At 38.6% G+C, this 24823-nt stretch overlaps 1 protein-coding gene and 1 long non-coding RNA gene across 7 annotated transcripts in view; one reads left to right on the forward strand and one right to left on the reverse strand.

Moving 5' to 3' along the window:
* IFIH1 (interferon induced with helicase C domain 1) overlaps nucleotides 1-10845 on the reverse strand; it is a 56199-nt gene extending 45354 nt beyond the window's left edge. Inside the window, exons 1-2 of one of the 2 annotated variants that reach the window (XM_030326888.2) lie at nucleotides 10054-10845; nucleotides 1048-1216 (exon numbers count right to left, since the gene is read on the reverse strand). In XM_030326888.2, the coding sequence (XP_030182748.1) occupies nucleotides 1048-1216; nucleotides 10054-10506 (622 nt within the window). In that variant the 5' untranslated portion in view covers nucleotides 10507-10845. The remainder of the gene's footprint in view (nucleotides 1-1047; nucleotides 1217-10053) is intronic. The other variant, XM_030326887.2, reaches the window with a different exon arrangement.
* A 121-nt stretch (nucleotides 10846-10966) lies between these two features.
* LOC115521586 lies at nucleotides 10967-24823 on the forward strand. Of its 5 annotated transcripts, XR_003971112.2 has the most exons (4): nucleotides 10967-11270; nucleotides 11551-11635; nucleotides 21313-21501; nucleotides 24501-24783. It is a non-coding gene; the product is annotated as an uncharacterized LOC115521586 (long non-coding RNA). The 5 variants fall into 5 exon arrangements; XR_004344019.1 differs by lacking the exons at nucleotides 21313-21501; nucleotides 24501-24783 and adding an exon at nucleotides 24788-24823; XR_004344018.1 differs by lacking the exons at nucleotides 21313-21501; nucleotides 24501-24783 and adding an exon at nucleotides 24791-24823.

Raw genomic sequence — 24823 nt, forward strand, 5'->3', positions numbered from 1 at the left:
CATACATACAACAGATATATATACACACAGATATATACACATGTATATGTGTGTGTGTGTGTGTGTGTGTGTGTGTGTGTGTATTTGTAACTACTGGGCAAAATCAAGCTATTTTATAAATAATATAGAATAAAAATATAATATGTTGTTTATTCTAATAATTGAGTAACTATCTGTTTTTATTCCACACAAACAACTTAGAAAAGTGTGTACTGTGTATCTTATTCCATTAGAAAGGCATATGTGGCGATAGGAACTTTGCGTGCCTCATTTAAGTCCACATCTATGTCACCTAGAACAGTGTCTCACACTCATTCCATGTTAATTGAACAAATGATGGAATGACTGGATTAACAGAAAAAGTCAAGTAGGCCTGAAGTGACTCTAATCTATTTAAATCATTCATTACCAATTAGCTTTTGATTTATCTTACATATGAGATTTTTTAAAACATAAGATCCACACCCTGAAAAGAAAAATAAGATGGTAGTTTACATTAGATTTAGAAATAATATATGTGCAAGGGCTCTAAAATGTTACTTTTATTGTCATATTTGAAGGATCGAAGAAACAGGAATTAATTTGAGATACGCTGGTAATTACTAACCTTTTAACAAATATTTAATAAATTCCTTAAAAATTGATATAAATGTCCAGAAGACTATCCAGCAGAGTTGTAATAGCCACTAAAATATTTTCTTCCAATTTATTGGTTTTCTAATCAATGTATCAATTATTTTGAGTAAAACTTTTAGGTAATCACTGTGTTTCCAATATAGGATGGGTCATAGAAACAGTGTTAGACTAGTGGTCAGCTGCCAATATTCTAGCCCACTTGGCTGAGTTTTGTGACCTTTGGTAAGTTTATTTCTTCCCAGGCAACAGTTTCCTCATTTGTAAAGGGGAAAAAAAAATAGATGATCTCTCAAATTGCTTCCAGTTTTGAAATTTTGATTCTATCTTAGTGCTTAGTGTTGTGTCTACGCTCTTCATTAAACTCTCAATCACTAGGAAAAATGTAAACTCTTTCTTAGTAAAATAAGATACCTGCATTGCTTCCAAAGCAAGTGGTGCCTGTTAGCTCCTCGACAAGGGCATAGTTTTCTGTTTGACGCAAAACAGTCAGAAATGCAGAAAACCAGTTTTCTTTCTGCACAATCCTTTTCAGTAGCTCTCTTACACCTGATTCATTTCCATTGCTTTCTGCAGCAGAAATCTGTTTTAAGGGAAAAGGAGGATAAAAAGAAAAAACATCTTTTTTTTGCATTTTTATTTTATTTTTTCTAAAATTTACTTTTTAAAAAAAATATAATTTATTGTCAAGTTGGCTAACATACAGTGTATACAGTGTGCTCTTAGCCTCAGGAGTAGATTCTCGTGATTCATCACTTACACAAAACACCCAGTGCTCATCCAAGCCAGTGCCCTCCTCAATGCCCATCCCACAATTTCCCTGCCTTCCCTACCCCAACAACCCTCAGTTTGTTCTCTGTATTTAACAGTCTCTTATAGTTTGCTTCCCTCTCTGTAATTATTTTTTCTTTCCCTTCCCCCATGGTCTTCTGTTAAGTTTCTCAACTTCCACAAATGAGTGAAAACATATGATATCTGTCTTTGTCTGACTGACCTATTTCATTTAGCATAATACCTTCTACTTCCATCCATGTTGTTGCCAATGGCAAGATTTCATTCTTTTTCATTGCCGAGTAGTATTCCATTGTATATGTATACCATATCTTCTATGCTCATGGATTAGAAGAACAAATATTGCTAAAATGTCGATACTATCCAAAGCAATCTACATGTTCAATGCAATCCCAATAAAAATAGCACCATCATTCTTCTCAGAGCTAGAGCAGAGAATCCTAAAATTTGGCCCCATATAGCCAAAGTAATGCTGAAAAAGAAAACCAAAGCTGGAGGCATCACAATCCCAGACTTTATCCTGTACTACAAAGCTGTAATCATCAAGACAGTATGGTATTGGCACAAAAACAGACACATAGACCAATGGAATACAACAGAGAACCCAGAATTGGACCCACAAATGTATGGCCAACTAATCTTTGACAAAGCAGGAAAGAGTATCCAATGAAAAAATGTCTCTTTAGCAAATGGTGTTGAGAGAACTGGACAGTTACATGCAGAAGAATGAAACAAGATGATTTTCTTACACCATACACAAAAATAAATTCAAAATAGATGAAAGACCTAAATGTGAGACAGGAAACTGTCAAAATCCTAGAAGAGAAAATAGGCAACCTCTTTGACCTCAGCCACAGAAACTTCTTATGTGACATGTCTCCAAAGGCAAGGGAAATAAAAGCAACAACGAGCTACTGGGACCTCATCAAGTTAAAAGCTTCTGCACAGCAAAGGAAATAATCACCAAAACCAAAAGGCAACCAATGGAATGGGAGAAGATATTTGCAAACGACATATCAGATAAAGGTTTAGTATCCAAAATCTATAAAGAACTCATCGAACTCAACACCCAAAAAACAAATAATCCAGTGAAGACACGGGCAGAAGACATGAATAGACACTCTTCCAAAGAAGACATCCAAATGGCAACAGACACATGAAAAGATGCTCAACATCACTCATCATCAGGGAAATACAAATCAAAATCACAATAAGATGCCACCTCACACCAGTCAGAGTGGCTAAAATTAACAACTCAGGAAACAACAGATGTTGGTAAGGATGTGGAGAAAGGGGAACTCTTGCATTGTTGGTGGAAATGCAAACTGGTGCACTACTCTGGAAAACAGTATGGAGGTTCCTCAAAAAATTAAAAATAGAATCACCCTAAGACCCAGAAATACCACTACTAGGAATTTATCCAAAGGATACAGGAGTGCTGATTCACAGGGACACATGTAACCCAACGTTTATAGCAGTGTTATCAACATTAACCAAATTATGGAAAGAGCCCAAATGTCCATCAACTGATGAGTGGATAAAAAGAACAAACATCTTCTGAACAATTTTAAACAATGTTTAAACATTGTTTAATAAGTGAGCAATTAAGCATCAGTGTTAATAAAGGCTTATATTCAAATATGAGAGAAAAGACGAATGTCACTTGTAGCAACTCTGGATTGTAGCGGGGAGCAAATCTCTGGGCCAAGCCCCCTTAAAACTATGCACCATTTTTAAAGCCACTGAGATATTCAAAACTGACGCTTAGGAAATAAATGTTTTACCTCAACCATTCTGAACAAGGGGTGCAGGAGAAAGTGTCTTTAATTTCTAGTTCTGCTATGTCTATTTGCATTAATTTATTTCGGTATATCCAGGGCTTGCTATTTCTTTTAAACCCATGGAGTCTATAAATAGGAAACCAAATATTGCTTGGCTATCACTACTATGAAGGAATTACTATCACAAGACTTATATTCTTGCTAACTTAATATCTGTAATATGTACTCGACTATAATATTTTTCCTAAATTTGTGTTTATTTAGTATTATGAGACAAAGGGATTTGTGCACACATTCCTTTCTTAAAGTATGGGGCAGAATTATTTCTATATCTATTCATTACAACCTTTAGCCTTCCTTTAATGTCTCTTTTAGATTAAACCAGCAAATCTTTTTAAGTGTGGATCATTCACGTAATCATTATCACAGTGCACTTCCCAGGACTTCACACAGCACCAAACATTTGAAGAAAAGGCTAATACAAGCCACATTTAGACCAGAAAGAAATTAGACACCACACCATCAGCTTGCTGTGCCGTGAGGCCAGCCACATCATCTCTCTGGGCCTCAGTTTCTGCATGTGCAAAACAAGGCAACTGAAAAGAAATGTCGTGGCTTCTTCACCCAACCTGCACATTAGACACACCTGGGGAGCTTTAAAAAAACACTCATGCCTGGGATCTACCCTCCCTCCCAAAGATTCTGACTTGTTTTGTCTGTGTGGGGAAGCCAAAACGTTTTGTAAGGACCTCTCACTTCTAATTAGCGGCTTCGATGAGAAATACTGACTTACCTACTCTCAAAGGCCCTTCTGAACATTTGTCCACTTTCTACATGTATAATCTGGGTTGATTAGCTAGATTAATTGTTTCTTATTAAATTTGTGTATTTTCTAGTCCTATAAGTATGTCCCATAACCTTTTAGTGTCAGGTATTAGTTTGCATTTTTGAAACAGTGTCTGACACAAATTCAGTGTTAGTTATTATTATGGATGACTGAAGAAAGCATCTACCTGTATAAACACTTCACCAGGGGCACTACTTAGTAGAGAAGTGTACAGCATAATTTCTACCCATTGGGTATGTTAGTCTTAATTAGAGAATACTTACTAATGTTATTATAAAGCGTTTGTATATATTAACCCAGAAATCCTGAAGAAGGAGCCAACATTAACCCATTTTACAGATCAGAAATCCAAGGCACAGAAAAATCCAGTTACCTTTCCGGAGCCACAAAGCTAGTTAAATGGCAGAGGTAGAATTTTATCCCAGGCAATTGGTTTCAGAGGCCAAATACTGCCTTCCTGAACTCTAATTATACTTACTAATCCTCTCCAACTTTAAGCACATTTTCCAGCAAGAAATGGTTAAGATGACTACTGGATTTAATTAAATTTAGGTGATTTCAGTCCATCTCCCCCAGAGCATTTTCTAAGCAGATTCTTGCTCATTTCCTACCTTTTCTCTAACTTCATTAATCTCCTATTAGAAACATTTCTTCTATGTTGTTTGTAAATGTCTTTATTATTATTTGCTAATTTAATAATAGTTGCTAAAGATACTAAGTAAGACTGGTTTAAGCAAACTTCTTTTAGGGGCACATGGGTGGCTCAGTCAGTTGAGCAACTGAAACTTGGTTTCAGCTTAGGTCAGGATCTCATGGTTCGTGAGTTCAAGCCCCACATCCGGGTTCACACTATCATAGTGTGGAGCCTGCTCAGGATTCTCTCTCCCTCTCTCTCTCTCTCTCTCTCTCTGCCCCTCCCGTGTGTGCTCTCTCTCAAAATAAATAAACTAAAAAAAATTTTTCTAGAGCACCTTCTTTTAACTCAACCATTCCTATTTCTAATTACCCCACTCTTTAATCAGCTTTAAATCCATCTGACAGAAGTAATCAGAAAGCATTTCTCTAAAAACAGCAAGTGAGGCACTGTAATGAATATTCTTACTAAAAATCTAAGTATATTATAGGTTTTCTTCCACTCTTAATCAGTTAAGTTGATATTAACTGTAGAATTACATTTGTCAAGCTTGTTTTGTCCTTATTGAGTTCAGGCAGTTGAAGATCATTATGCCATTATTTCCTGCAAGTATTTATATTATTTGAATATGGAACTACATATAACACCTGTGCAATTTTAGCAGCTTCATCAAGATCCTGAGTTTTTAAGAAGTTTTCTAAGTTTGGGTGCTAGAAAGTAGATCAATTCCCTTTGAAGCAGTCATATATAAATATATATAATAATAATAAATAATATATAAATAATAAATAAATATAAATATATATAATATATATAAGCATATATATAAACATATATATATATATATATATATATATATAACTTAATTTGTCCTCCTAAATCATACTAAAGACATTAGATTCCAATATTAAGTTTGATTATGGGAACTCTTGGAAAGATATTTAGACTTGAGACTTCAACAGGACATGTAGTGATTCTCACTCATGTTCTTCCCCCAGTGAACACTTTCTCTGAATATGTAGTTTAAAATAGCTATGGATACACTGCTAACTAATTTATAAAATAAATATGAATTTGTGGGTAATACAATTATATGCTTTCACATTCTAAATTCTTTCATCTATGTTTTTTCTTTCCAACAGAAATCAGGAGAGAAAACAGTGATACTTTTCATTAAACACTGGCTTGCCAACACAATTGTAAAGTTTGACAAAAATGTTTTCTCTCTTTCATAAAAACCTTAGAGAGCTATTTAAATATAATGGTAATTTTTTTTTAACACAGCAGACCTTAGCTCTCACACCAGTAAATCAGAAGGCAAAACTCATATGTTAAAAGCAAAGAATTTTTAAAAGCTAGTTCCCCATAAAAACTTAATGTGTTTCTAAATGAATATCTATCATCACATTGCCATAACTAATTTCTTACTAGTGTAGTATTTTTTCTTGCTAATAAAATCCATAAGCATCAGAATTTACCTGACAATACAGTAAGCTGGGAGAGACGGACTCAGGTCTTTGGCGGTCACGTAAGGACAACTGGACTCGGTTTCTAGCTGCACTCATCACAGTATCTCTGGATCTCCTATGTAAATGAGACGTATATGGGGTCTTCCTGAACTATGGATGTTTACTGCTTTGAGCTGGCCAGGATTGGAACATGCACCTCTCTTCAGGTGTTCGGACTGCTATTAAGACACTATGGAAATGTTTATATTATCACCTCTTTTCCAAAATTCATGGCTGTCTAAGTCAATGGATGTGCCAAGAGGTCACTAAGCATCCTTAAAAAAAGCAGGTCAGTACAGGGGCACTCCCTTTCTATTAGGGATCGTTACATTACAATGATCTATGAAGTGATTCTTATATTTATTATTGGGCCTCCAGTATTTACAAGAGTGCCTTGCGCACACTAGACATTCTTTAACTATTTATTAGATGAATACTGATCCACACTACAACATAGGCTCCATGAAAGCAGAGACAATATCCGCATTATTATCCAGTCTTTTTACCACTAGCATGGTGCCTGGCACAAGACGTCACTCTATAAATTTAAACCGAATGAATGAATAATCAATCCTTTAAATAAGTTTCTTTGAGTACTTGCTGGACACAAAACTAAATCTAGGATCATTTCTGGAGACTCTGATGTCTGGGGCCAGGGGCTGCAGGGATGGACATGAGAATCATGAACTAAAATGCCAGACCAAGTAGGAAAATAATTAAACTAATTTTTAGAAGTCCTGACTTCTTACTCAAATACTACTTTAAGCTGTCACAGAAGCAAGCTTGGGGATCTTGTGTCCATCATCCATCCGTTTCCAAATGCCTGGCAAAGCACTTCATGACGTCATGTGTTCTCATCCCTTATCCTTTATTCCAGACAACTGTTTGGAAATAAGACCAATCAGTCAATGAATTCTTATCGAGTACCAATTCTATACCTAGCCTTAGCTAGATTTCTAGAGGTGAAAGACATAGCTTTTGCTTGGAATCACAGTTTAATCCAGGGAATTTAAGCATATCTAAGCTTCAATGTAGGGGATTTACGTACGTCTCTGAAACTTTATTTTTTTTAATTTTTTTAAATCTTTTTTTAAAATTTATTTTAATGTTTTATTTATTTTTGATACAGAGAGAGACAGAGTATGAACAGGGGAGGGTCAGAGAGAGGGAGACACAGAATCCAAAGCAGGCTCCAGGCTCTGAGCTGTCAGCACAGAGCCCAACGCGGGGCTCGAACTCACGGACCGTGAGATCATGACCTGAGCCGAAGTCGGACGCTTAACCGACTGAGCCACCCAGGAGCCCCAAGTCTCTGAAACTTTAAATTCACAGGCAAATGTACCCAAATGAATGATGATAGAAGTCATCATCATCATCATATCAAAACAACTCTTGATAAGACTTTTTTCATAAACATGATTTCTCATTTGCATTCACTAAAATATTATGAGTGAGAGGAGACATGATTATGTCCATTTTCATGGGTAAATTTAGGATCAAGGAACTTAAATAACTTGACCCAAAGTAACACACATATAGTAAGAAACAAACATAGATTTGAGATGGGAATGGTTTTCCCATTCCAAATTCTTCATGTTTTTCCCCAGTATGCTTTGCTGTTTTGAGATAAATGGTGATCAATGATCCCCATATCAACATAGATTCCTCTAACCCTAAAGCTTCTTTTCCACTGTCATCAATAGTTTAGTTTTGAGACTGATGACACATTAAAATGATGTGTACAAAGACGATTCCAGAATCTCACAGAGACACTACTCCTCCTTAGAAAGCCTCAAATGCATAGCTCCTCCATCTTTCGGAGCCTCTTTTGAAATATGAATTTGAGGGAGAGTTTGGGTTGCTTTGGCTTTAACTGCCACCCAGTACACAAATGTCCCTTTAGTCTACATCTTCTTTGTGTCAAATCCCAAGCTTTACTGCTAGCTGCCTCCAAGCTTGCCAGAATCAAGAACTTGGATAAAATCTAGCTGGCGGAAATTCAATCCAGGCAAGACAAAAGTGATGCTGATAGGCAGAAGTATTTAGAGTAAATAAGGAGAAGTGCTGTTTCGCTGGCAATCGGGACATCATACCCACCAAACATAAACAGCTTTGTGGTGTTACTGGACTCTGTTGCTTCTGGACTTCCTAACAGCTACTGTGGCTGGAAATGCCATCTTCCATCTCCAGCTGGCTTGAAGGCTGCATACTGTCTTCCAAATTAAGATTCTGCCACAGTGATGTACACATTTGTCATATCCAGCTGGACTACTAGAATGCGTTCTAGCTGGTTCTCAATACACAAAACTACATAAACGTTACAGACAACAGTGTAAAGTAATTTACTTGTTGGGAAAACCAGCCATCAAAATTAGATGCATGCCTGGGTCTTTGGACAGGCCCTATGGCTGTCACGTCTACAAAGGAACACTAACTTTAGTCACTAAAGACCAAGTTACATCACTGGCTCATGTGAGGCCAATGCCTGAGCTTTGTAATGAAGATACAAATAACTGATGAATCTAAAAGGAAGGAAGGAAGGAAGGAGGAAAGAGAAAGAAAGAAAGAAAGAAAGAAAGAAAGAAAGAAAGAAAGAAAGAAAAAGGGAGAAACCTTGTTCATTGGGAAACAATGAACAATGAAACATTACATTAAATGTAAAGTTCCCTGTACAATTCACCCTGTCAAAATGCCACCTAAAAAATCTACTACTTCTTTGCTAATACGAAAAACTGCAATTGCAAAATAAAATGTTTTATTTTTCAATGAATTATCTGCCACTTTTGATTCCCAGAGAATGTCATAACTTATAACTTTGATTAAAGAAAAAAAGTGTGTGTGTGTGTGTGTGCGCGCGCGCGTCGTAATTTCTCCACTTGGACCAAGATTGAATGGCATAATGTAAAATATAGACCAAAAATAGGCATTTTTTACCTGTAAAGTCCAGATAATAAGTACTGCAATTTTGTGAGCTGTATGATCTCTGTTTAACTACTCTTAAAAAGTGCAGAAGCTGTCCTAGCATGTAAATGAACATGGCAGTGTTCCAGGAAAACTTTCTTTATCAACACTGAAAATTTAAAAATGTAAAAACCATGCTTAGTTTTTGGGTCTGCAAAAACCAGTAATAGACTGGACTCAGCCCATGGGTCCATTCTATGGACTATATAAACTAAGACATATACTTGCACACCACCAGGAAGTAGGTCCTTAGCTCTGCCGCTGCTTTCCTGGAACACCTGGGGCAAGTTATTAACCTACCGCAGTTTTATCATCTGTAAAACAAAATTAATAATCTAAAAAATCTTTTTTTTAAAAGTTTATTTATTTTGAGAGAGAAAGAACGAGCAGGGGAGGGGCTAGAGAGGAAAAGAGAGAATCCCAAGCAGGTTCTGCACTGCCATCAGAGAGCCCAACACAGGGCTCAATCCCATGAACTGTGAGATCATGACTTGAGCCCACTTCAAGAGTCAAACACTTAACCAACTGAGCCACCCAGGCGCCCCAATAACCTTAAAAGTCATAATGGATTACTGGGAGCATGTACTCTGATATACGTTTTGCACATGATACCAATTGTCTGCAGTAAGTGCTCAATAAATGTTATCTATTAGTATGCATTATTATTTTGGAGTTAGCTCCTCCTCTTTAGCTTATTTTAGTGAAAGGATTAGAAAAAGAGCTTTTCTTATATTTAAGTTTTCAAAATTATGTTTGTAAGTGCCTGACTAGTCTCGAGAATTCTCAAGGAAGGAGGGAACCACATTTACCCAAAGATACCAAAGAACATTTGGAGTGGGGCAAATGAAGGCGCAACCCCGAGTTACAAAATGTCCCTCCACCTGAGAGGACACCTACCCGATTTCTGTCTTCGTTTGTCAACAGTTCCTCCTCCACACACTTATCCAAGACATCTTTAACCAGAATTCTGTCCACCAGGGAGGGCTGAAGGAGGTTCAGCAGCTGGAGACACTCATCATGAGCGTTCTCAGAGGATGGAGAGGGCAAGTCGGTGAGCTCTGGGTTCAGGTAGCGGGCGGCTAAAACGCTGCCTGCTCTCTGAAGGGCCACCACAAATTGTCTAGCCCAGCCCGGGGGCCAGACTCCCTTCTCCAAGGTGCTCAGAAGCAGTTCCGCTGCGTGTATGTTCCCAGCGGTGACGGCCGTCCTCTGAATCTGCTCCTTCAAGTCTGCAGGGAGAAAGGTCAGGTAGTCCAGTACGGGCTCCACCTGGATGTACGTTTTCACTCTGGTCCTGAAACACGAGAGGAGGTAGCAGAAACTCCTGTCTGCGGAATATCCATTCGACATCTTTCGTTCGTGCTCAGAAAAGGGAGGGGGTTCTCCCAAGTAGACCGACGGTTGCTGTTCTCTGCTCAACAGGTGAGAGGAGCGCGCCTTGGCAGCCACAGGGTTCACAGTCAGGTGCCTGACGGCCGGGGTGCGCGCAGGGACCGCGGGGCCGGGGCGCGAGGGCGCGGCCGGTCGCACCCGCGAAGGGGGCGGGTGGGCAGGTGGCCGGGCGCGGGGGCCTAGGGACGCGGCGGCGAGACGCTGCGGACGGGCAGGCGCGCTACCTCCGACTCTCTGCAGTGCTCTCCGGAGATCCGCCAGAGACCCGCCGCTGCAAACTCGAGAGCGAGCTTTGAGCCCCGCTTTCCGCCGGGCAGTTCTTGTAGTTTTCCGAACTTCGGTTTCTGTTTCGATTCTCTTCCCCCCCTGCGTCAGGGCTTTCCCGACGTAATCCGCCAGGCGGGGAGTGTAGGTTTCCTTGGGGAGGAGACGCCCTTTGGTTGGTCCTGGCAAGGACCGTGTTTCGGTCGCAGGCACTGTGGGAAACGGAAAAAGAAAGCGAATTCGAATAAGACAGCCCCGGTGGAGCCATGCTTCTTATGCAGGTGTTTTCCCTTCTTTGCAGGGTTCTGCCTCAAAATCAGATGTCTTTCCCACCGCCGTCTAGCATACGTGCAGGGCTTGAAAGCGCGTTATGGGGGACTTCCCAGTGCAGAAGCGAAGAGAAGATGCCTGTAACACTGATGCCAACAGAAGGAGGCACCCTTGGTTGGTGCGTACAGGTGGGTTCTGCCCTGACCCGCTGCCCGGTGGTAAGTTGCTAAGACTGCAGGGTACGGGGTGAAGAGGTAAAGCTAAGAAAGCTAAGAAGACATCGTTCCAGAGATGTGTAGACCCAGAACGCCAGGATGAAGTGACCCCTGCACCCTTTCTAGAATACACTTGACTTCCTGTGGGTCCCCCGAAACGACCTCTTTGCTTTTACAGTCTGTGGGGAAAGACTGAATAATGATAAACACCTTATTTTCTTGCCTCATGTAGTATTTATTTGGCTTTGACCAGGGCCCAGTGACAGACGAAGAGGGACTTTAACCACCAACTCAGCTTAGGAGGAAGCCAAGAATGAAGGTTTTCTATCTCTCAGCCTGTAAGTTCCCCATATTCTTTAATATACAACTTTCCTTTAATAAAACAAAACAAAATCCCCAACAACTTATTTTTGATATAGCTGCCATTCTTTTCTTGGATTCAATACAGAAAGTTTTGGCTGAAGCAGCTAGGAACTTAATTAGCAACTAATGTACCAACTTGTAGTAAACATCAACATTTGTCTATGTCATGAGGGAAGAAAAGACACCCACACTGAAAAATGGCAGCTTCGGTTCAGTACAGAAGCCACATAAAAGTGAGTTCTTCAGGTTGCTACTCATATTCTGCCTCCCTGGGTGGCTGTGGGTAGTAGTGTATATGCTTCACGATGAGAACCTCATGGTCTAGAGTTATGTGGAGGAAGGAGGGGGTCACTTAAGCCTTTAAAAAGATACGTTTAGGAAAAGTAATCTGTTAGCAAAGCACATTCAGTGAAGTTTGGATAGGACAGGGAGGCCTGGTGGTGCTTTGGACTAGGTAAGAGAAATACTTGTTTTCGTCAGAGGCATACAAAATATTCAATTGAGCTCTTCATTTTATTTTATCTTATTTTATGCTCTGATGATATTATGTAGCTAAGCTTTTTCTTCCTATATGGATTGTAAGCTGCTTGAAGAGAGGACATATTTACACAGTAACCAGTATAATACAAGCAGTAGGTCCTACCAGTAGGTCCTTGCTGATTATCCCCAATGAGAATTTTATTTGCCTTGACCTTAGCAGCTGGTCCAATGTCAGACACATAGTGAAAGTTGTTGAAGCGAAATGCAACTTTGGCCTTGCAGATGAACCTGCTTTATATTATTCTTTAACGTTTCTTCATAAAACACTACTATGTATTTACTTATTTTGGGGAGTTGGCCCCTTAAATAAAAGATATCAAATTAGATGTCTCTACAAAAGTATTCAAATGATCAATTTTAGTTATTGGGTATATGAAGATATCTTTTAGGACTATTCCAAGAAATTCCCTCCATGCCTGCTCTTCAGGTGCTGTCCGGTTTCACTCAGTATGTTAAGACAAAAACCAACCAATCAACCAAAAATCATTCTGTCCCCTAATACTCATCCCTCTGTCCTTAGGTTTCAAACACTGGAGGATACAAAGGTTTTGATGGTCAAATATGGGGAGATAATGTCATCTTCTTAACACCATGGAACTGCTGTTGGGGTGACAGAAGGTCAAAAGTAGAAGCTTTGATATTTAGTGTTCAGCTTACCTCATTTGTTCACACAATAATTTGAAAATATTTATTAAGTACCTGCAATACGAGCAGTGCTGCTCTTGTGTAGTTAATAAAACTGAACAAAGTTTCTTTTTTTATGGAGCTCACATTCTAATGGGAGTGGGAGGACAAATACCAAATAATAGAGAACAAATGCTATGAGGACTATGGTAAGATCCATTCCTGTTTCTGATACTATAGTAGATGAGATCATTTTATTTCTCTTTCAGATAATTCATTTTTAGTGTACACAGATGCTACTGATTTTTGTATATTGATTTCATATCCTACAACTTTGCTGAATGAATTAGTTGATGAGATCTAATTAGGTTTTTGGTGGAGTCTTTAAATTTTTCTCTGTATAGAATCATGTCACCTGCAAATAGAGACAACTTTACTTCTTTTTGTCCAATTCAGATGCTTTTCCTTTCTTTTTTCTTGCCTGATTGCTCTGTTCAGGACATCTAGTACTATGTTGAATATGAGTGGGGACAGTGGGCACCCTTGTCTTGTTCCTGGTCTTGGTAAGACCTAGATAATAATGCACATTATAGTTTCACCAGTTGATTTTCCATACAGACAGCCTCCTCTAAATCACACCATTACCATTCCATAATATCCATCAACAACAATTGATATTTATTCTCAAGTAAGAGTCACTTTGCTGGATGAGGATTGAATGATGAGGACTGAGAATGGGTGGAGAAGCCTGAAGGAAAATAGAAAGGAACATCTTTTTTAGGAATCTTCCATCATCTTGATAGGACACCTTCTGGAAGAAGGAGATTGTGGGGGGGGGGGAAGCCGAGCCAGTCTCTCAAAACATGTCTTTTTTCTTTATCCACAAGTGTGCAGCATGATTTAGTTTATTTTCTGCTTTTTGTTTGGGCGTTTTCCTCTGTCAATTTTCCTGATAAGTTTCATTTTCATTCTCCTCCTTGTTGTCTAAATATCAGTTTCTGTTTCCTCTTTCCTTTGGGATAGGAAATCTGTTGAATTTTATCTGTTTCCTTTTTTCTAGACCTGCCTTTTCTTTTTAAACCCAAAAGAAACATTTTAGGCCCCATCACCTCATCAATTTTAAAAGTCATTTGTTAGCATTTTGTTCTCAGAAACAGTAATTCAGAAAGATACAAGATAACTGACTCCTGCCATTGTCCAACTTTTCATCTGAGTTTTGTACAATTGAGAAGTAATTGTACTTTTTTTTTTTTTTTTTGGCAAACTGGAAGTATAATTTCACAGCTGAATGTGGCTTTAAACTTAATCTAGCAGTATACTGTTCTGATCAAGCATCATGACCCTGAGCCAGGACATCAGAACTCACATCTCAGCCCTGCCTCTATTTTTTTTTTAAGTTCAGGTATTTATTTTGAGAGAGACAGAGACAGCATAAGCAGGGGAGGGGCAGAGGGAAGAAGAGAGAGAGAGAGAGAGAGAGAGAGAGAGAGAGAGAGAGAATCCCAAGCAGGCTCCACACTGTCAGCACAGAGCCCGATGTGAGGCTCAAACTCCTGAACCGTTAGATCATGACCTGAGCAGAAACCAAGAGTCAATGCTTAACCAACTGAGCCACCCAGGTGACCCTCAGCACTGCCTCTTAATTGCTGTGTGTTCTTAGGAAAAATCACCTAAAATTTTGCACTTGTGAAACAAGAACACCAGTACCATGCTATAAGGTTGTTCAAAGGTTAGACTGTAAAGCACTTAGCACCAGTCCAAGAAGCGACTGCCAGCATTCTTATATAAGCAATGAGTAAGAGATGTTGCTACCTCTCAGAGAATGCACAATTTATAGTGGAAATAAATTGGTGACGTATATATGTAAACCTATATAGTAACTAGCCATGTAATTGAGTTTTTAGACAGTATCACTTTTTTCAAGAAACAGAAGCTGATAGACTGATTTAGCAGAGAAGGTTATTGAAAGTGTACTGTCACAGCTTTATATTTCAAAACAGGAGTTCCAAAACAGAAAGCTAAAACTTTTAGCTAAGTTTATCAGATCCTGATACTCAGTTCTTAATTATTTTTACCAATTCAGTTATAAAGGTCTGGATGTAAGCATGCACATGTAAACATCTTTTTACATAACAAACACTGTTAGAAAAAAAAATCAGGTATCAGTGAACATTTTTTCAAACATCTGTTTTTCCAAATGCTTCCTCCATAGCTTAAGTCTTTTCAAAAACAGTCACTTGGACATGTTTTTGTTAAAACAACACCTTTACCTCAAAGGCAGAAATTGGCCATGCTTCTTTTACTTGATTTTAAAACCAATGGTTGAGAGCAAGCTTCAATCAGAGGGATTAGAGCGTCATTGTGTTTTTCCTTGAAATGACGGTTGACATTTAGCTGGTAAACACTTGGGGTTAGATGTCTCATCCTGTGTTCATTTTGATTAAAGGGTTGCTGCTCTAATTACTTAATATCCACCCCCATACAATTAGTTAAATATTTTTATTTCACCTGTTCATATTATAGCTGACAAAGTTTTGAAGTAGGTGTGCTATAGAACGAGTTATTGAAATCAAATATTAACATAAATTGAATCAATCTATTTGAATTGCTAAATCACAAAGGGTTAAACTAAGATTTTTTTGAATAAAAAAGCATTGTCAATTACAAAATACCTTTTATTGTTAACCCACTGGATTATATCAATGACATTGAACAGTGTCATTTCATCTTCATCTGATGCCTTACTATTTAATTTGTTTGTATTTTATGATAAATTATTATACGTAAAGATTTTTCTAAGTGAGTACATACAAAAGTTTATTATGGTCCACGGTCAACTACTTTTAGTAATAAGGAATCAAAAACAAACTCCTTGGAGACCTCAGCTCTAGAGAGCCCAAGCACTAGAGGCTGTGATGAATTTGTAGAGCAGAATTAATATGAGTAGAAGAGGAAGATGTGTAGGTGAAAGGAGAGTGAACGTCGGAAAAAGAAGGGCAATTCAGCATTTAGATCTTGAAAGAACATTTCCAATTTCTAGGATTGCTTTGTGACAAATGTCAGTATACTAAGTTAACACATGCAAACTGAATATATTTCATATCATTGCCAGGCATGCAATAGGATATGAAATGTATTCGGGAATTGAATATTTTAATAAAATTAATGTTTCACTTAAGAAACAGTTTATGTTCACTGTAGAAATTTTGGAAGGAAATAACACAATACTGAAGATGATTATATTAATTACTTGTCCTCCCATCACCCAGAGATAAGCATTATTAATATTTTAAGTGTATTTCCTACCAATATCTTATTATGTAAATATAGGTGTATATGCCTGTGTGCATATACACATCTCTTCAACAGGGAGTGATGTGAGATGAGGAAGAGATCTCCAAGGAAGAGATCTTCATAGGGAGACCATGTTGACATGTCAAGGGGAGAAAGAGTCTGTGGGAGATTCCCAGTAGCAGGGATGGCCGGGATATTTGGGCAGCAATGCCTATCATTGAATAACAAGCACATTCTTATGTTGCACTTGCTGTACTGACCCTTCTTGGTCCCAGATCTTTCATAAAAGTCTGCCACAAAGAAGAGCTTTGTGTTGTGGTGCTTTGGTGAATAAAGGGAGCTGGTGACCCCATGTGATACAGCAGAGCTGCATAGGAAGAAAATGTATCTGCTGAAATTGTGACAGGGAACGTGGATTGAGAATTCCATCCAAGGGTGACAATGAGAGCATAAGCCCCCGAGGAATCCTCAGACATCTTAGGGATAGTGCCAGACTTACAATGCTCTGCAGAATGGAAAGGGCCATCTCTGTAGGCATGCTTTCAGCTACAAGATGAAGAATGCTAAGTAAATGTGGTGCAGCCAGAAGGATTGATTTTTCTCACATAACAAGAGGAGTCAGTGCATTCATTGATGTCAGAACCCTAGGATGCGTCTCATGGTTGCAAAATGGCTACAGTAGCTACAAACATTATTTCTTCTCACAGCTTCAGTTAAAAGCTTGTTGTAGAGGGTTGGAGCATCAAGTTTCTCCCATTTGCTTCCTCCCAACAGTGAAGGGGAAAAAAAAATGTCCTAGGAGCCCCCCACCCCCACCCCGCCCCGGCAGCAGAATTTCTTGTATATTTCATTGGCTGGAACTGGGTTGTATCCTTCCCTAACATAAAGTGGTATCTGCTCATAAATTAAACAATTCTGATATTTAATAGTAAGGCACTGTTTATCCTAGGCGCTGAAACCATTTTATTTAAATTTTAAAATACACAGATGACCCAAGGAAAGCTAGAAAATTTTGTTTTCCAGCTGATTTCCCTACTGGAGCACACATATTGCCCTTGGAGAGCACCCCCAGTGGGAAGTAGTGCCAAAGCAGCCGTTCAATTCTTGTTGTGGCCACAGAGTGAGTTAGGAAGTTGTTCTCAAGCCCGGTGAGCTGCATATTAGACTCACATGGAAAGATGTACACAATTATCCACTGCATCCAAATCTCCACTGTTGGAACTTTAGTGTCAGTTATTTTCCCTTTCAATTCCACTTGTGATTCTGCTCTCCAGCCAGAGGTGAGGACGAGGTGTTAGGGCCTCTGCTAACCTAGTGCTGGCCGAGTCCAGCAGAGTCTCATTATTCATGATAGTTTTGTACTATAAAGTTGTACTGAATCACTGAATACAGAACCACTGCTCTTGGGGATATACAGAATGAGGTCACACTCTGCTCACAACATTTTAAAAACGAATCAATATATAACCTTGATTTGTGTGTGTTTCTGTTTAAAGACACCTTATGTAATATGTACTGTTGATTCGTTAACATTGAACTCACGCTGAACAGCACTATAACTCATACCTGAGGGAAGCTTATCCAATGCACATTTTCTCTGTGAGATGCATCACAGTTTTCCTGTGCTTGGAAACACCAGATAACACTTCAGGACTCTGCTTGGAGTCATTTTAAACAGTGAAATCACCAACAAAAAGCACAAAAATGCAAAAAATCGGCACTAAATATACCATGAAAAGGACACTTGTTCATAGTATGAGAGCTGAAACAAGAAGGGAAAACTTCGCCTTGTTCAGCCTCGGCTGGGAACATCTGCATCAGGTTATTCAAATTTTTCGCTACTCTGCACAGATCCACCAATGATTCCTCAGAAGTAATGATTTGGGGGTTACAGATAAATTTTAGTGAGTAGGTAAGTAGTTTCCTAGGCTACCCAGGTGAATATGAAAAACTCAGCTGTGCTTTGTGTACTTCCTGGGTCATTCCCATTCAGTTTAGCTAAAGCCAAGATATAATTGAACATACATTTTCAGCACTTTGTTCTGAGAAATGTAGTTTGCAACATTCATCTACCAAATCCATTGACCTGGACATTGTCAGATATTTTCCTAGAACAAATGAAATGTATTCTACATCACAGAAAATACATACCTCCAAGGCAGTAGCACTGTGAACACTTCAGAATGTAAATCTCCAGCAGATATTTGAAAAAAAAATGGATCATATATAAATTCAACTAAAAAGGTCATCTAATATGTGTGAACTGGAAAGTAACAAACAAGGGCAGAAAATCTGAACCTGAGTGACGTTAGAGGAATTTTAGCTTATCTTACACCTAACTGTTACCTAGGCTCTGGGTAGTCCCCAACCCATTGGTCCAGCAAAGAGAATCAGTGACTCCTCTGGTTCAAAACAACTGTCTTCCTTATGTTAAGCAACTGGAATTTCTTATACTTCTTCTACCATTAAGAGGGAAATTAGGAAGACTATCAGCAAATCCAAGTTTCACACCCAATAAAGCTCCATTGTGTAGCCACTGTTATTCCAAGTCTGTCATACCCTTGGTGACTAATATTCAAACTGTACTTTGAGGAAACTTAATATGACATAGTGACACCTTAGAGGGGTATGGAGAGAGGCTCAGTGGGCAAGGCTCTGGGCCCCACTCCTACTCCAAAAACAGCAGATCATCTTTTATACACTTTATACTTTGGGACTGAGACTAGAGGTACATTTGGAGGAGAAAAGCACACTGGTGGTGTCAGAGAATCTGGTGGTCATGCTAAACAGTCCACAAATATCTACTTGTACAATCGACCACAGTAAGGACTTTCCTCTGGTCCAAGGAATCAAGTTTTAAATAGACCTCACCTCAAGTCTTTCTGGCATCCCTGACACAATTTCTTCTGAGGAAGACAAGGGACATTAACTTTTGCCTGATAAAAGGCATGATTTTGAATATGACAGTGGCTAATCCCTGATGACCTCAAGGCCATGACTAGGTCAAGAGACTCATTTAAAAAAAATTGTTGTGAGAAAAAAATTCCACATTTTTCCATATATTTGGACAAGCATTTGAAAATTTCTGTGCTGAAAGACCAGAACATGACGTATAAAGAATTCTTTAAAGAAATAGAAATATTGTACCAGAGACTCTTTTTTTCATTTTATAGAGAAGAAGAGAGAGCTCAAGAGGGGAGGGGACAGAGAGAGAGGGAGAGAATCCCAAGCAGCCTTCATGACCAGTGTGGAGCTCTACACGGGGGTCAATCCCACAACTTGAGCCAAAATCAAGAGTCCAGTGTTTAACCGACTGAGCCACTCAGGTGCCCCAAGTAGTACAGCCTTCTTGAACTGTCTCCCAACAAGTCAAAACTCTGAGTTTAGGCTGGGCAGCTGCCTTTGCCCCAGCCATTTTTTCACAGAACCCATATGAAAAAATTTGGGCAAGTTCTGAAAACAGTATACCATATTGTTGAGGGAGGGAAAGGGACTTTGTTGAGGGAGGGAAAGGGACTTCTACGCTTGTTATAAGTGAAAGAAGGCATGAGTAGAATCAGTCAGTGACTCAAAGAATGACACACCAATTCACTCAGGCTGCAAATGATACCACATTTTATAAAGCAAATGATCCTAAAATGTGTAATGATTTCATATTTGTACAACTTACAATTTACTTTTTTAAATATTTTAAAATATCTTAAAAATACTTTTGTAAAATATTTCCTGATTCCTGGTAAAATGATTTAATCTTTCTCCTTTAAATTCCTAATTAGGACGTGTGTTTGTGCATTGCATTTGCTTGTCTATAATGCATATTTGTGTTGAAGGTGTATAGACTTAGGGGAGTTTGCATAGTCCTTCCCAACCTTTAGAACTGGTGCAAAAATTTTGGAACTTAGTTAGCACAGATGGTGTTAATTCATTGATTCTTTCTCCTCCAATGCAGTAAAAGATTCAAGAGAGACATATTGTGCTATGTGGGAATTTGTTTTTAGTTACAGAGCGGTCCAAATTATTTTATTACTACAAGTGATGCACTTAAAAATATTTCAAGATGAAGGATTTGTGATTTTAATAGATGGATAAATGTAAATAAGGCTGCAAGCATCGATTGCGAGTGGTGTTTGATTTAATACATTTTACAAATATTTTCTTTTTCAGGAACAGACTAGTTATGTGCACATAAATGTGCTGTATGTCATTGATTAGGAATTAAGAATAATATTTGGGGCGCCTGGTTGGCTCAGTTGGTTAAGCGGCCAACTCTTGGTTTTGGCTTAGGTCATGATCCCATTCGTGAGTTCGAACCCCACATCAGGCTCTGTGCTGACAGTATGGAGCCTGCTTGGGACTCTGTCTCTCTCCCCTCTCTCTCTGCCCCTCCTGCACTCTCTCTCAAAATAAATACATAAACTTTAAAAAAAGGAATTAAGAATAATATTAACATTTAATATTTGTGGAATGCCACAATGAATTGTAGAGAAAACTTGAGCTTCTTCACAAAATGAATTCCAAAAGCTGACCCAGGTTCTCAGGTGGGCCCAACAACTGCCTGTGGCTCATTAAGTACCTGGAACTTTGATGACAAGTGACTCTCTGAGGAGGTGGCAGACTTAAAGCAGCCCAGGCCAAGTGGTTGACATTCGGCTGTATCTCCCCATTCTCAGAAAGGTATTCGGAAAGGGGAAGCCAGACCTTGCTTCCTTCCTCAGGCTCTTGTATACAACCTGCTTATAATTGTGTTTCCTCTGCCGCCACCTTGTGGGGTTTTTACTGTCAATATTAACTGTGTCAGAACCGATTTGGCTGGTATCAATTAAGTAAAATCGCAACTATGAACGATATAGAATTTTTAACACATAAAAGAAAAGGTAGGTAATCTGTATTTCCCAATGGGAAGATAAAGATAAAGATGATAAAGATAATTTGGTATAGACTTATTTTATAAAAGCAGAGAACAACATAAAGGGGACTAATGGATCTTCTAGAAGGGAATATCCCCATTTTCCAGAGGAGGAACCAAGATTCATAAAAGTTTTATTACATTGCCCAATGTCACAGAGCCAGAAGATGAACTTGGAGTCAATTATAAAGCTCTAAACTATTTATTGCCCAGTTCTTTTAGGCATTAGCATAAACAATAATGACTAGTACCAACTGTTTTAACATGTAAATTTTCTTATTTTTCCAGTATGGTAAGGCCAACAGATCAGAGGTGACTGCCATTGGAAAAACAGCTTGTTACAATTTCCAATAAGAGGGGCACATCACCCATGGAGGACCACATAGAGAAATGCGGGGGTCAGTCAAGAGGCTGAAGGAACAAGGGAAGCATGGGCAGAAGCCTTTATTGTGGTTTCTATGGAAAAGGCAATGCGAGGTAAGGTAGGTAGGGTTAGAATTGACGAGTTTGAATAATTTTAGAGGGCTCTGGGCAGGGAGGTTATCTCTAGCTGCCTGTTGTCCAGCCCCGGGGAGATTAATGCAGAGAAGTACTGTCCTTTGGGGTGAAAGAGCCCAGAAAGGAGGTAGTTTAGGGCAGGGACTGTGGATAGCCTAGTTTACGTATGACAGTTGAGTCATTTGCTATCTCTAAGAATTGGCTGTCTCTAAGAGGGCCAGTCTCTCTCGAGGCGGAGAGGCCCCAGATGCCTGAGAGTCAGGAATACAGAAAATAAGAAAATATAGTACATACAACAATTAACATATACCCTTGAACTCACAATGTGTGTGTAAATAAATGAAATCAGTAGTGATAAAGAGAAATTATCCTAACTCTGACATTGGTATTAATTTATGACATTGGTAATTAATTTATTGGTATTAACCACATGATGTGGTTAGCTGATAGTTTTATACATAAATACTACCAAATATCAATCAGGAGGAAATACCAAAATTGATCTAAGTATTGGCTGTTTTTTTCATTATTGAAAAACTATGATAGGGTCACAAACTTAAAGATAAATGTTTTCCTGCAAGGTTGAGATTATACTTACTTTTTTTCAAATTTAGACTGAAAAGGATCTATTTTAGGCACATGCTTTTCCAGCAAAAATTAGTTTTGTTTCCTTCTAAACAGTTTTCACTTTATGTGAATATTTATTTAAAATAATGTGTAAAAAGGTTTTACATCAGAATTTGAATATTAAGAACCACGTGATCTTTCTTTCAATTTTTTTTTAATGTTTATTTATGAGACAGAGAGAGACAGAGCATGAGTGGGGGAGGGGCAGAGAGAGAGGGAGACACAGAATCCAAAGCAGGCTCCAGGCTCTGGGCTGTCAGCACAGAGCCCGACGCAGGGCTCAAACTCACAAACCGTGAAATCACGACCTGAGCCAAAGTCGGTCACTCAACCGACTGAGCCACCCAGGCACCCCACAAACCACTTGATCTTTGTTACCCATCTACTTAGATATTAGTTCTCTCTGTCCCCAGCCAGCGCTTTGGTAACTTCTTTTATTTAATTATGCATTCTGATATCACTACCATTTTCAACAATTTATGAGCAAACCGTTTTGTAAAGCTTCTGTTGCTAGGTTACATTCTCCTTTACTAGAATCATGGTGGCTGAATAAAAACTTAGGTTCATGTTCACTCTCTCTCTCTTTCTATCTTTTCTTTCTCTGTCTCTTCCTCTCTCTCCCTCCTTCCCCCCACCTTCTATATAGCCTATTTGTTTAATCATCCCTTTGGATTTAATTCACCATTCAATATAATTATTCTATAAATATTTATTGTATGCAATTTGCCTGGATTTTTGCCTTACCTGACAGAAAAATTAAATGGGTTGAGTTTCTCATTGAAAAGTTGTCAAATTCTGGCAGGATTGTAAGTGTAAGTTGTGGAATTTCTTTTTCTTCAACGTGCATGATATTTTCCACTTGTTCCTGAAGACCCATGCTCTACCCTCTACTTTGCACTGTGCCCCGGGATGCTGACCTTTATGGACTGCATCCATGAACTCTCTTTCCCACTGGCTTCTGATTGAGATCAGCCAGTGGAAGCACTGACAGGTGATCAGAGGCAGGGAAAAGAGTGAGGTTGTAGTATTTGTTCCCTCAGCTCCTTTCCGTGTAGTTCATCATGTATCCTTCTACTAAAGGTCATGTGTCAGATGGCTGTCTCTGTATAGCTACTCTCTTTAGGTTTCAACACTGCTTCTTTGCCTTGCCCTCTCATCCTAAGGGCAGTAATGGATTCTCATCGTAGCTTGCTCTGAGATGCCCCATCATCCCTTTTTGGTGACTCTTAACTGTATTAACACCTTTGTAAATGGTGACTTTATTGCAGTTTCTCAATTACTATGCTTGAGTGTGCCATCTGCTGTTTTCTGATGGATATGGCAGCAACTGAGTTTTTTGGCTAAAGGCAGGAGAGCAAAACAAATGTCCGAGGTAGGTGAAATGAAGCAAATCTTGGATGGGGCATTAGCTGGGCTTGTTACACCTACCCAGGTTGCTCCTGACACCATTTCTGATCATGAGTCCTCATCAGTGTTAGTATATATCATAATCCCAACCTCAGGGACTATATACACAGAGAGTACCAGTTTTTTTTCTTTTTATTTAGTTCAGTTTTTAATTTAGGATAACTCAAGCAATAAAGTTCTACCCAGTTTAATTCTTTTTTTTTAATTGTTTTTTAACGTTTTTATTTATTTTTGGGACAGAGAGAGACAGAGCATGAACGGGGGCGGGGCAGAGAGAGAGGGAAACACAGAATTGGAAGCAGGCTCCAGGCTCTGAGCCATCAGCCCAGAGCCTGATGCGGGGCTCGAACTCACTGACCGTGAGATTGTGACCTGAGCTGAAGTCAGACACTTAACCGACTGAGCCACCCAGGCGCCCCTACCCAGTTTAATTCTTAGTTTAAGCAATTTAAAAAGCTCTAAGCATGGGACTTCATTCATATATTCATTCATTCATTCAAAACTATAGGAGCACTGTAGGTTGTCATTTTCCAAACATGAATGAATCAGGTCATGTTTTGTTTTAAAAATATTTTGCAACTCTTTCGATCTGTGTCTCCCTCCATAATTCAACTTATTGCTATCTTAGTTTCCTCTTAAAATATAATTGGTGCTACTAATTTCACAAGATTTGGAGGAAACTCAAATATGATAATGTCCAAAATAGCTATGGAAAGCATCATGTGCTATATAAATAAATAGGTTGTAGTTGTTAAAATTTCTATTACTGCGTTTTATTCCTATCAATAGTTTCACATTGATGAGACAGAGGGGCAATCTTATCTTCACACATATGCAAAACAACTAAGCATTAGTGTAGAAATGGAATGATCTCAGCTTTTAGTCTGTAATGTGTTTAAGCACTTTTATGTTTTTGATCAAAATATTTTTGATTTTTGTAACAGGACTACTCTAACTTAATTCCCATTGTATGTGAGCAAGTTACTAACCAAGGATAAGCACCAGCTAAAATAAGTATTCAGTCAACATTAGTTTTTTCTATATTTCTATAATTTTGAAAGTATATGATCCCATGTTATTGATATGGAGTCTAATTGATATTCACAAGCATGAAACCTGGATTTAACATGTAAGATGGGTATTTTTCCAACATTTCCTGAGTAACAGATTATTTTATCAAGGTTATTAATCAGTATTGCAGCTTGTTCTTTTACTTTCTTTCTTTTTTAAGTAGGCTCCATGCCAAGTGTGGAGTCCAATGTGGGGC

Source organism: Lynx canadensis, chromosome C1 (genome assembly GCF_007474595.2).
Source record: "Lynx canadensis isolate LIC74 chromosome C1, mLynCan4.pri.v2, whole genome shotgun sequence".
Taxonomy (NCBI): domain Eukaryota; kingdom Metazoa; phylum Chordata; class Mammalia; order Carnivora; family Felidae; genus Lynx; species Lynx canadensis.